General features: G+C 40.2%; 1 protein-coding gene across 4 annotated transcripts in view; it reads left to right on the top strand.

Annotated features, from left to right (window-relative positions):
• Window positions 1-2150: 2150 nt before the first annotated feature.
• The window catches only part of pfkpb (phosphofructokinase, platelet b), a 37516-nt gene continuing 25971 nt past the window's right edge, over window positions 2151-13695 (top strand). For 3 of the 4 annotated variants that reach the window (XM_050074623.1, XM_050074624.1, XM_050074625.1), the window contains exons 1-7: window positions 2152-2376; window positions 7687-7760; window positions 10914-10991; window positions 11476-11665; window positions 11753-11918; window positions 12118-12162; window positions 13559-13667. In XM_050074623.1, coding sequence (XP_049930580.1) covers window positions 2268-2376; window positions 7687-7760; window positions 10914-10991; window positions 11476-11665; window positions 11753-11918; window positions 12118-12162; window positions 13559-13667 — 771 coding nt within the window. In that variant the 5' untranslated portion in view covers window positions 2152-2267. Of the gene's footprint in view, window positions 2377-7686; window positions 7761-10913; window positions 10992-11475; window positions 11666-11752; window positions 11919-12117; window positions 12163-13558; window positions 13668-13695 lie in introns of all 4 variants that reach the window. The other variant, XM_050074627.1, reaches the window with a different exon arrangement.

Raw genomic sequence — 13695 nt, 5'->3', positions numbered from 1 at the left:
TAGATTTACAATATAGTATTTTAAAATCTCCACTCTCACTGCTCCTTGTTACTCTGTTACTGTCTTGTCTTTGCATCAGTCTGGAAAGAGGCTCTGGAGCTAGACTGTTGATACATTTGAAAACTAATTTCAGGAATCAAAAGTTAATGACGCTGTCAAAGCTTAAAAGATTGTATTGCTCTAATATTTTGTCCATTATTGTCAGTGCCTTATTGTATAAAGATGCAATGTGTCTGATTGTAGATGGTGATGCTTTAGCCCATACTGTCACGCAGTATGAAAACTGAGAGGAAATCAGATCAATCAACAATTAGGGTTTGTTTTTACTGTTTCTGGAATCTTCTTCGTGTGTCTATCTTATTTCAACTGATGATCTAAAATTACTCCTAAAAACTTGAAATTGACATTGACCTCCTCTATTCTTTCATTCTGTGTCTTGATATTACATTTTCTAAGTGAGTCCCTTTTTCTAACTGAGAAATACACTGAAACTGCTTTTTCCCCAATTCAATACAAAGTGATTATGTTGCAGCCACTGATGTATGTCACCTAAGCATGCATTTAAGATCTCTGCAGCTTTACTAGGCGACTTAGCCGGTGCATATAGATCGTGTCATCTGCATAAAGCTAGCAAATCGCATCTATTCAGCTTGCAGGCAGGTCATTTAGGAGTAGACTGAAAAGCAGTGGGCCAAGGACTAAACCTTGGGGAATACCCAAACTGTTGTTTAAAAGAGATGACTTTTCTTCACACTGCTCTCTAGTCTCAAGATATGACTCAAACCAATCAACTGCTTGTTTAGAAAAGGTGAATGTAGACAACTTAGACAGAGGAATATCAAATGCCTTTTTCAAGTTAAAGTCTCAGACATCAGAAACAATGACATTCACAGTAAAATTCCACTTTTGGCGAGTGACAAAACTTAGCTGCTTTTAGCTAATGGGGACAGAAAACGTTTCGAGCAGTCTTCAACATATGCAGTTTTTAGGCAATATAATAGGTGAGTAGGTATGGGGTCAGAATAGATAATTACAGTGGGTCTGTTAAAAGATCAACTTCTCTCATCTAATGTTATCTCTGCTGCATTATCACACATGTAGGCATGACTCTGCCATCCTCCAGTGGAAGTAAGGTCTTTAAATGTGCATGTGGCACCTATTCACATAAATGACGCAGTATTTCATTGTAATTAATGTATATAGTCAAAGGACTTTGATAGCTCAAGAAGAACTCACATTAAATTAAAAATGGCGCCATTTACTATAGGTCATATGTGGTCAAAAATGCAAACCCATCTCCATCATGATTTTCTTTTATTTTCTTTTTTTGGTAAAACCCTCAGTAGTATGCTTGTTCTAGGCAGCACAATGGTGCAGTGGTTAGCATTGTCACCTCACGGCAAAAGAGTTCTCGGTTCAAACCCGTGTGGAGTTTGCCTGTTCTCCCTGTGTCATTCCAGAGACATGCAGGTGAGTTTAACTGGTGACTCTAAATTGCCCGTAGGCGTGAATGTGAGTGTGAATGGTTGTCTGTCTCTATGTGTCAGCCCTGTGATAGTCTGGACACCATTCCAGCGTGTACCCCGCCTCTCACTCAATGTCAGCCGGGATGGACTTCAGCTCCTGGTTATAGAAAATGAATGAATGAATCCTTGTTTTATAGGAACTAGAATAATCATGAATAAACTATAAAAAATATTAAATTAAATAAATCATTTCTTAGTTCATTTGATACTTTTTCCATATGCAGGTATGCTTTGATGATTGTTGGGTAACATGTATGTTGATTTTGCCCAATGTCAAGTCTCAGTTTCATCATGTGAAGAGACCATACGAGCACATCTCAAGTCTAGCCAGTGGTCCTGCCTTTTAGTAGTAAGAAAGGACAAGAGAGAAACTAAGTAAGCTATTTTTCATAACTTTTTATAATTTTTTCTAAAAGCATTGGAGACAAAATCAGCCATTTTCAAAAAGTGGTGGGGTGTGCCCAGTGTAAATCAAACCTGTACTTTGTAGCTTACTCCAGTATATTTTACACGTGCAGGCCTGTATGTGCTGCCGCTAAAGTATGTAGTGAGTCATCTTACTGTAAGTACGATCTTTGGTCAGGGGGTGTGTACGTGAGTCTTGAGGGCGGTAACCACTGCAGTCCTACTACAGTATCTGCTCCGTCTCAAATACTGTCAGTGATACTTACCGCTGCAGGGCGGCTTGTTAGATAGTACCTTTTTAATTTTTTGGACAGGTGACAGGGACCCGAGACAGACATGGCTGGCGCGGTGGCACCGAAGCGGCAGGACACCCGGAAATTTTTCGAGAATCTGTCCGGCGCTGGTAAATCCATCGGAGTGCTGACCAGCGGAGGAGATGCCCAAGGTAACGTTGTGTGGCTGGAGTTCCATCATCGGACAGCGCTGCTGGCTTTGTGTAGCCTATAGTCACGCTTCAAAGTGCTGCCAGTCAATATTAGAAAAAATAACTCATATTTCAACCTCATGCTGAGTGTCATTTTGTTTAAGATTACACACGACAAATGCTTTTTTTTCTCAAGCTCAAGCCAGGTCACACTTTTCCTTAATTTTTCAGTCGGCAAAATATTTTTAGCACTTCCAAATTTTAAAATATTTTTTATTGGATGTTTGCCACCAGTAATGGATCATATTTAATCGGAGGATTGTCCGAAACACGGTAGCCAAAGACCTGTCCGATAATGGATGCCCCGCCGCAAGCTTGTGAGCTAAAGGTCCCATTACGTTACAGTTACTATCTCCTGCGAAGCTGAAACGCCTCAGTGCACCAAAGAGGAAAAGATTATTATATTCCAATAGTATAAACCTGTGTATGTATTTTTTTCATCGTGCTGCCACTCGCAATTCTACCTGAATTATTTATACGGTGTTAAATGAATCTGAATGGCGGTTACGCAACAGCTGACGCCCCCATTCACACTCCAACCTCACACATTTTACATGGATGCAAAAGTCATCCCCCGAGATAGCAGTTTGGTATTAAATCAAATCATATTCATAATCCAGGCCTGGTAAAATGAACATAAGTGCATGTTGGTGCAGTTTTGGATAACTGCAGCACCAGCATCAACAAGTGATCTTGATCATTTAATCATTTAAAAGACATCTCCCTTTATATAAGGTGTTAATGCATCATGCACCATTGCATCTGTATACAGGCTGTGTTGCCTGCTGCTTAGATGTGTAGCCCATGTTTGAGCATGCGTCCCTGTGCGCATCCACGGTGCCTTCGGGTCACGTAATGGAATCATCAGCTCACATCACGTCATTACTACAACAATTTTCTTGTGTTCCTTACTTGCTCTAGATCCGCACAATATGATTTTAGATGTGTTGTATGAGCTGCTAAGAGTTTTCAGCTTTCTTTTTTGTATTATTGATCCCCATGAATACCATTTAATTTGTTTGGATGCGTAATAGTTTGGAAAAGTTCCATTAAGTACCCTAACAGTGATCAGATGAACTTCCCATGAGGAAGAAAATGTAGAAACACGTGCCTTGCATCACTGAGGATGAGACGTGAGAGGACCAGTGTCAAGGTAGCCAGTGTGAAACATCCAACTTCCGAGTGACCTTTCACAGTAATACCATATGTGTCACTTGTCACTGCAGCCTTTTAATTTGAAAGGCGCAGTTTCTCGACTTCCGGTGTCTTTGCAAGTAACTTTCCGTCCTGTCACGGAAGGTTATGCCGCCTACGTGAGGAGCAGAGAGTACACAGTGTTTTGACGTGGTAGTGAGTAGCCTACAAAGAAATTTAAATGAATGGGAATAACCTAGTGTTATATTATGTCATTAATTATAATATTGATAATTAATATTCATGCATTATCTCCATGAGGTGTCTTTGAGCTTCAATACTGATCTCATAACACATGATGGTGATATTGTTGCACTAGTGCTGTCATAATGTCCCCGAAACATCACCAGATCATGTATTTTTCCTCATTACCACCTATATACTGGTCCATATCATGCTCTGCCATCCATACAGACAGTGCTGTGGGGTAACCACAGCTATTGTTGGCCTGTTACATAACACTGTGCCTGTAGTGGAGAGATATGTTGTTTCTTATTCTCACTGCAGCGTATCACAGCACATCAGCTCCCATGCTGAGTATTACAGTGAACCTTTGTCAGTAACAGCGTATGTTCCTCCTGGCAGCATAACTGGAACTGCACCTGATGATGTCACACATGCCTTACCAGTGTCCGGATTTTTTCCCAGTCATAACTACAGGCTGCTGGTTTGGAGTCAGGACCCCTCGTGGCCTCATGAGATGCCACTGAGCAAAGCTGTTTTTCATTGGCATGGTCATTTCCCTGTGCATATGTGGCCCACGTCTCGCGTAGATGTCAATTCAAAAGCTGAAGACGTAAAAAATGCTGCTGTAACTGACAGATAATTATATAAACCTGAAGTTTCTGAACTATTCCATGATTAAGTGCAGTCACTAGTTTGAGAATATATTAGAATTTTATTCTGATTTTTTTAATAAGAAATATAAAATAAATTGAATTATTTAACAAAAATAAAGAAGAAAAAACATTTGTGACAGAAGAGACATACTGAGGGTTCCCCAAATTCTGATTTCTTTAAAAACATCCTAGCAAACAGGTAACCTTCAGGGAACGTTACCTGAAGGTTCATTTTTAAAAACATTTAGAGAGAGAATGTTCTCTGAATGTTCCCTTAAGGTTTTCTGAAGGATTTGGGAAAAAATGTCAGAGAACCTTTAGGGAATGCTCCCTTAAGGTTCACTGAAGGTACTCTGGAGGTTTAAAAAAAACAAAAACAAAAAAAACCTTTAAAGGTTCTCTCTAACAGTTTTGGAAAGAAAATGTTAGAGAATATTCTCTGAATGTTCCCTCAAGGTTCTCTAAAGGTTTTGGAAAAAAAAACCCCACCAGAGAATCTTTAGGGAAGAGGTTTCTTTAAAGAACGTTCTCTAAAGGTTTTCTAGTGGTTTTGGGAAAAAAAACCGTTAGAGTATCTTTAGGGAACGTTCCCTGAAGGTTCACTGAAGGTACTCTGGAGGTTTTTTTAAGAACCCTTAAAGAGCATTCTTTAAACATTAGAGAATCTTTCGGAAACACTCCCTGGTGGTTCACTGAAGGTACTCCAGAGGTTTTTGAAGAAACTTTCTCTGAACGTTCCCTTAAGGCTCTCTAAAGGTTTGGAAAAAAACCTACAGAGTACCTCTACCGAACTTAACCTGAAGTTTCACTGAAGAAACTCTGGAGGTTTTTTAAGAACCCTTTAAAGAACGTTCTCTAAATGTTCTCTAACGGTTTTGGAAAAAAAACATTAGAGAATTTTATGGGAATGTTCCCTGAAGGTTTACAGAAGGTGCTCCAAAAGTTTTTAAAAACCCTTTAGAGAAAATTCAGAGTACGTACTCTTAGGTTACCTGGAGTTTTGGAAGAATGCCCAGAGAACCTTTAGAGAATGTTCAGAGAATGTCCTCTGAACTTTTTCTGAACGCCCCTAAAGGTTCTCTGAATTTATAACAACTCTGTCCCCAGCCTCTGTGTATGTTTATTATCATCCAGACTTAAGAATAAAATGACAATAATAACGGGAGATGTTCAGTCAGACTGGATGGAGACAGTCACAGCATGTCATGATTTGTGAGAGCAAGTTATTCCAGCTGGAAAATCACACACACACACACACACACACACACACACACACACACACACGCTAAGAAGAGAAATGTATAGTTCATCACCATGATACGTCATCCAGTGAAATCGCCTAATTTCCTTGTTGTATTCCTTTTTGTTAAGCTCATTAAACATTCTGTCAAATTAAAACCCATGTCACATGTTTGCACAGATCCCCTTCAACCAATCAGCTTTGTCTTGGTCTCTTAGTAACACTAGCTCGACCCATCAGCGCTCCCATTAGCACAGTTTGCATGCTGTGTTTCCTCTGTGAAGGAAACCCCCTTTGTGCACCTAATCCTGCATGAAACCTTATTTACTTTATTTATTACGGATACAGAGAAAAACACAAAAATATCTCTGAGATTAAAAATGTAACTCAAACATTCTCTCCAGCTCGTCACTTATGAGGATTTGCTGCATGTTTTGTTTTATGTGACCATAAACTGAATACCTATTGATTTTGGTCTGAAAATAACCCGGACATTAATAAATTATGAAAATAATTGCAGCCCTAGCTCAGACAAAAAAAAAATCGATCAAGTTTTACGACCCTTCAACTCCCCTCAGCTGTTGGTTCAAGTTTTTGTAAGTTGAGCATTATAGCTGAGACTGTATGCAGCTGGAGCCAGGTGATCCTGTGTTTATTTACCAGAGCCTGAAGCAGTGTCACTGTGCCAGCCTCAATGAAATGAGCAAGAGGGCTACGTTCTTACTAGCTGTTGTCTGTCTAAGCAAAGCCTACATCATGACATTGTCTTGCAAGGAGTAGTCACATCTCGTGCACATTCTGTAGACAGCAGCCAGTGAATGGGACGGCTTGTTCAAAGCATGCGGTGTGGGAGGAAATTTGGCACAGTGCTCTATTGGCTGCGAGGTACAGCTTGTGCCTGCTGTGCCTTGTGTTGCACATACTACTACAAACAATGGGCTCAGGAAGATCAAACGTGCCTTCCACATTCATGACGTTCATCATATATGAGTGTGTGTACTATCATAGAAGTGTGTGGAAATAAGCGGGGTGATTCACAGTGAGCTGGTCTTGCGATCCCTCAGGATGGGGTTTTGGAAAGTTTTGTGAACTAATGATGGACATTTGAAAAATGACTAATACATAAACTGATTATGAAAATGATCAGTTGTTGCTGTAATTCATTTGTAGTCTAATTTCCTTTGCAATTATATTTTATTATTGGCTTCCATATTCAGTTTCTCCATAATTCGTTCTTACATTTCAAGTTTAATCACAGCTCAGTCTGCATGAATCAGCAATGCTGAAGCAACAAGACATCAGCAAGATACAACCTCTCTCAGCCAGTTCAGTTGCACATCACATACTTTTATTTAATCAATCTGTACCATCAGGTCTTCTTATAAATCTATACAATCCGCATGTTGATCGCAGACGTGGTCTAAGATTTATAGGCTTTCCTGTGTCTAATTTCACTAAGTGCTCCGATAGACACATTTGTATTTTGGCACGGTATCCTCAAGGACACTGCTGCTCCCTCTCTCTGTCTTCGTTTGACCTCTTTACCTTTCCTGTTGTCTGCTGGTCTGTCTGGCTCCTGCCACACCCTCTTTACACTGTTATTTTTACCATTAGTCTCTCTCTGTCGGTCAGTTGTGACAGACAGAGAGTGGTGATAAATCCAATGTATGGTGGCTGTATGTAAGTTGGCTTTTTTCCCAGTGGCAAGTCCAGTGACAAATCACCATTTCACTAGCGTTTGGCTGTAGATGTTGATGTCCTCCATTTACAGTTTATTAAACGCATGATTTTTCGATCATTTTCTAATGTATAGCTAATACTCCCGATTACTTTTTTTTAGTTGTCTATTTGTTTGTGCTCCTCTAGTGTATTCTCAGTTTATTTGTTTCCATTTTCTGCTGTTTGCACATCGTGTCAAACACACCATAACAGTCACAAGAACTGAGACAGACCATTTGTTTCCATCACAACCACTTACTCTCCTCTGTCTGTTTCCAGGTATGAACGCGGCGGTCCGGGCTGTTGTGCGAATGGGCATCTATGTTGGAGCAAAGGTGTATTTTGTCCACGAGGTGAGGCATGACTCATGGGTCAGACTCCAGACGTGGCCTCCGGGGCGTCTGCAGCCCTCTGTCACACTCAACAGTGAGCTAAATTAGTGTTGATGAGTCTTCCTAGTCGGGCTGTGATCGTCTGTGAGAGAACCGTTAGGACTCAAAGAGCTGATAAGACCTTGCATTTGCTAGCAGTCATGCATTATCTGGACGTGACTATAAAAAGGTTAAACCCAGATAACTTGAATGAAGTGTTGAGACATAAAATATGGATTTCAACAAAGGATACTTTTAAATTAAAATAACAATTAATGAACAAAAACAAAATTTCTGTCCTCAAAGGCATTCTAAAGTGCTCATTTATTGTCATATTGGGGATGATTTGATTAAAAAAAAAAACACCCAAAAAACATTGTATTGTAACTGTGATGCATATCACAGTGCTTTGTCGCTTGCAGAAAGAGGTCCTGACTCTTCCTCTTGTTCCCCAGAGGAAAATTGTACTTCCTGCTTATTGCTGAAACTATTTGGACTCCCTATGAGGTCAGTCTATATTTATATCCAGCTGGGAGAAGGGTGAAGATTTGCATTCATATGGATACTTAATGTACAGCACAGATCTTATGATGGTTAACACGGGCTTGTAGGGGTAGTATCAGGATATTTCAGGGTGTTTTGCAATAATGATATTCTTGACAATTTGACAAATTAGTTAAAAAAAGTTATTATTAGTTTAAGAACAATGAACAGTTGACCTTCAAATATTCAGTTAAAACTAAACAAAAAGGATCATTTCTTTAGTTTGTAAACAACAACAGTAACTCAGAGTGAGATTCAGGTTCTGTATATCTGTATATGTAAATCAACAGGTGATTTCCCTCTCTTAAATGACTGAGTTGTTCCTTTTCCACCTGGACCTTTATGCTCTGCCATTTCTCCTCTAATCATCACGCTGTAACCTGTGACAAGCTGTTATGCTATGATAACTATTGCACATTCACATTTATGTAGTTTTTTGTCGAGCTGCGAGCGTCACATAGGTTTACATTATGAAAGGTTTAAAACAAAATCACTCAACAACACCGACTCCCATGTGCTGCTGCCGGAGGCGCTGCTGAATGAGTTCCCTCTTAGCGCTTAAAGAGTCTGAGAAGTCCGGGGCTGTTCATAAACTTTCAGGACGCCCAGGCCTAACGACACCACAGTTTATTCCACAGGGGTTTAGGGTAACCATTATTTCACTTTCAGCCATGCTTGTTGTTGCCGTGGGTAACAGTATCCCGTCAATATGTCAGCAAGTCGAAATATGGCACACTCCTACTGGCTCGTTTGTAGTGAATAGTTAAATTTTGCTCTACACCACTTTGATCTGGCTATCAAAAGTCATTCCTATTTCAGTAAAGCTGGTTCCATATTTTCGCATTTTCTTCATTTGATTTGGCCTGAATAAAATCCACCAGCTCACAGAGAGTGCATTTTCATCATGAGAATAATTTGTGCTCCTATTCTTCGTATTAATGGCTCTTGTGCAGAGATAGTTGTACTCATTTACAAAATATAAAACACCCCCAGTGTTTTTTTGTTGCACCTTAAATCAGGTTTACATGTTTAGTCTATCATTACACATAATGCTACTTACTTCTTATAGACAGTAAATAAATATAGCGTTCATCTTGTCTTAAAATGACATTTGATATGCAGCTTTGAGGGCTTTGTTCCCACCGGTGTCATCCATGCCACACTACAGCCATTCAAGGTACTCTGAATTACACCATATCTGTGGGATACAAAGAAAACACACTGCTGGTGCTTTAAATAGTTAGAAATGGTATGATTCAGTATCAGAAAAGAAAAGCAACAACAAATCCCTCTTTCATTAAAATCATTAAAGTTCTTTAATATCGAATGTCTGAGAATATATGTGCAGTCTGAATGGGCATGACGCCACTGATGGCAGTGACAGGGGCAGAGAAAGATGATCTGGTCTCAGTGTTGATATAATTGGATTACCAGGGGCAGACTTCATCCTTCACTGGCTGCACTGTCATTCCCATCAGCCTCGAATTCCCACTGGGCCGTGAGTAATGACAGCTGAGTGCCATGACGCCTTTACTTTGGCTTGGACTCTGGCGGGAAGTTTGGATCAGCTTTCACAACATTGTGAATAAGCAAAAAGGAATGAAACCTAAAAAGCACAAATAGTAACGCCAACAGACTATATTTAAACTCTCATTCTGTTTTGATATACTGTTTTGAACATTTCGTGCTGAAGTTATTTGCAGATGAATCAGTTATTTGAGTAACGGAAAATCAAGAAAGTCATTTATCAAGCAAAAATGGCAAACGTACTCGGGTTCCAGCCTCTTAAAAGTGAGGATTTTTCTTGTCTTATGTAAGAGCAAGCTTAAGATTTTGGGCTGTTGGCCAGACGAAACAACATTTGTCATTTTTGTTTTGGGGAAGTTATGATTGTATGGGATTTTTTACTACTTCTTGATGTATTATAGACTAAATAATTAATTAAATAGTTTTAAAAAATAATCATTGATGGATTGAAATAACATTTATCTGCAGTCCTAAGCATATGACGGCTCAGGATGAGAATAAAATGACCCATAGTTACATTATTTAGGGCTGTACCTGACTCATTATTATATCAGTTGAATCAGATCTGACTGTTCAGTATGAATATTTGGCTATTCTTTTCTTTTTTCTTTTTTCATGTGGAGTCTGAGAGAGTTTGAACAAGGTTTTGCAGGATGCTCAGGATGACAGTGACGAGCAACGTTAGCCTTCTGAGCTAATGTGGGCTAACTGCGCTAATGACGGATCATATATGTGCAACAACATTTTTGTTGACACTAGATATCAAACAAAAGCCAGAGACTGTGTTGTATTAAGTTGCTGTGAGCTTTAAATTCACAATAACTGTAATGTTATCTCAGATCTTGACCAGATCTCTTCTCCTGTGCCGGAGGGCAGCATAAAAGCAAGGAGTGCTCACTCTGCAGCTAAATCTAGGGACTGAAACATCCCCAGATGTACAACATCAGCTGCTCGACTTGAAAAATGTCGGTCAACTGAGGGGTCTAGGACTAATAACTTTCAGGGGACACTCCTTCAATATTTTTTTCCATAGGAGTCATTTATCATATTTGTCTGTCCTCTCAGGGGTACCAGGGGATGGTGGATGGAGGAGACAACATCAAAGAGGCGACGTGGGAAAGCGTCTCCAGCATGTTGCAAGTGGTGAGCAGAGCTTTGTGCTTTAATTTCAGGTCACACACTTTTAAAATAGTTGCATGAGGTTGAAATAAAACTACCTGTATTTCATCTTCTGTGCTGTGAACTATGAAACCCTTAAATCCAGCTATCATTTAAACACTTGACCCTGTGTTAATGTTAAGTATCGCTGTTTATGTTAGCACCATGACATGCTGTCTGACAGAGGAGCAGCAGTATTTAAGCTTGAGCAAACACAGTGGAATATTTGCTAAGTTGTTGGTCATCTGTGATGACGATCATTGGTAGTGACTCAGCAATAATGCTTTGAGCTTTGAGCCTAATGAGCCTGCGATCAAATTAGATTGTTTTACCATTTGTCATGGTCAGACTGTAATTGTCTAAAGTGGATTTAGTGCCACAGTGAAAAAATATTTATCTTGTAAATGAGCAGTGGAAGCCAGCAGAAGAGACTTGTGTGATTCCTGATTGTAATTTGAATTTCCCTCAGGGTGGCACAGTCATCGGCAGCGCCCGCTGTAAAGAGTTTCGTACCCACGAGGGCCGCTTGAAAGCCGCACACAACCTTGTGCAGCGCAGCATCACCAACCTGTGTGTGATTGGTGGAGATGGCAGCCTGACTGGAGCCAACCTGTTCAGAGAGGAGTGGAGCGGCCTTTTGGATGAGCTCGTCGAACAAGGTGATCGCTCACTGCAGGGCTTTCAGTCGACGTTACACGCCACAGCACTCAAACTTTAAAGGTGTTAAGAGAGTTTATGTCTCTCAGGTCTCATCAGTAAGGACGCAGCCGAGGCTAACTCTATGCTCCACATTGTTGGCATGGTCGGCTCCATTGACAATGACTTCTGCGGCACCGACATGACCATCGGCACTGACTCGGCGCTGCACAGGATCATCGAGGTGGTGGACGCCATCATGACCACCGCTCAGAGGTGAACAAATCCTGAGAGGAGATGAGACGAGTAGAGATGTGACAGGATGACCAGGACAACTTGACAAGATGCGATAAGACATAGCAAGACAAGACATAAAAAGACTAGCTAATTTAAGACATAACTTAGGGAGACAATGATGTATTTTAACAAATGAGTCCACTGTTCTGACATTTCTTTTGTTTTTCATTATTTTCAGCCACCAGAGGACATTTGTGCTGGAGGTCATGGGCAGACACTGCGGGTAGGCTCTTCATCCTCCACTGTCAGAGTACATCAAATCAAATCAAATCAAATCAAACTTTATTTGTATAGCACTTTTCATACATTAAAAATGCAGCACAAAGTGCTTCACAGAATAAAAACAAACAAAAATAATACATACATATTGAAAACCCGCCCCTCCCACCCCCACATATAAACACACACACACACACACACACACACACACACACACACACACACACACACACACACACACACACACACACACACACACAGTCAATATAGTCAGTAACATGGCTGGGCACTGAGGAACCAGGTGAGGAAAGAACCACCTATGGGGAGCTCATCCACACTGAGAGGTGTCACAGCCTACGGCCATAGGGAGCGCCGCCACAGAGACCACCCCGACCCAGACAGACCGGGGTAGACTCCACACATGGTGCAGAGCGTCCCAGTCCTCCGGACCTGAGGGATCTCCAGGACGACATCCCTGCGGGCAGACCGGACACACCTCTCAGCGTGGAGGCCCCCCATTAGGAAACACTGGAGCTAAAAACTAAAAGACTAAAAGGCAATATGATAAGATAAAACAAGTATGAGATAAAGTAATGATAAAATGCATAAAAATTTAAGGACTTAGAAAAAAATAAAGATTTAAAGATTAGAATGATGTTAATAATAAATAAATAAATAAATGAAGATTTAGAAACTTAATAATAATAAAATGCATAAAGATTTAAAAAATAAATAATTTAATAGCATTAGAAATTAAAATAACATATAATAGAAGAATTAAAAGAGAGTAAAAGAAATCAGTTAAAAGCCAAACTAAAAAGGTGAGTCTTGAGCCTCCTTTTAAAAACATCAACAATCTCTGCAGTCCTGATGCTCTCCGGCAGGCTGTTCCATAAGTGAGGGCCACGATGGCTCAATGCAGCCTCCCCATGGGTTTTTGTTCTGACTTTTGGAACAATTAAAAGGCCGGTACCTCAGGATCCGCGAGGTGTGATATGATAAAAGCAGGTCAGATAGATAAGATGGCCCAAGACCGTTAAGACATTTAAAAATCGATTCTGAAACACACAGGGAGCCAATGCAGTGATCTTAAAACCGGTGTAATGGATAATAATGGATAATGGACAGAGAGATAGAAATATCATACATATAAGAACATATATATATACACACACAACACTGTGCATTGTCTTAAAGTTAAATATGCTACTGCACACACTAAGTCTCCATAACCAAACAATCATGGCTCAGTAAAAATATTTCAAGTGTTCACTTTTTCAAGTGTGGAAAATGCATGTGTGTGAGTCTGTTAAGGCTGTGTAGATGAAATATATCATGGCTAGTGTTTGTTACAGAGAAGTAAAGATTCAAAATGTGTGTGTGTGTGTGTGTGTGCGCAGATACTTGGCCCTGGTCAGTGCCCTGGCATGCGGAGCAGACTGGGTATTTATCCCAGAAATGCCTCCTGAAGATGGATGGGAGGATAGCATGTGTCAGAAACTGTCTGAGGTAACACACACACACACACACACACACA

Source organism: Epinephelus moara, chromosome 21 (genome assembly GCF_006386435.1).
Source record: "Epinephelus moara isolate mb chromosome 21, YSFRI_EMoa_1.0, whole genome shotgun sequence".
Taxonomy (NCBI): Eukaryota; Metazoa; Chordata; class Actinopteri; order Perciformes; family Serranidae; genus Epinephelus; species Epinephelus moara.
The sequence above is the reverse complement of the archived record's forward strand: the minus strand, read 5'-3'. Positions and strand labels throughout refer to the sequence as shown.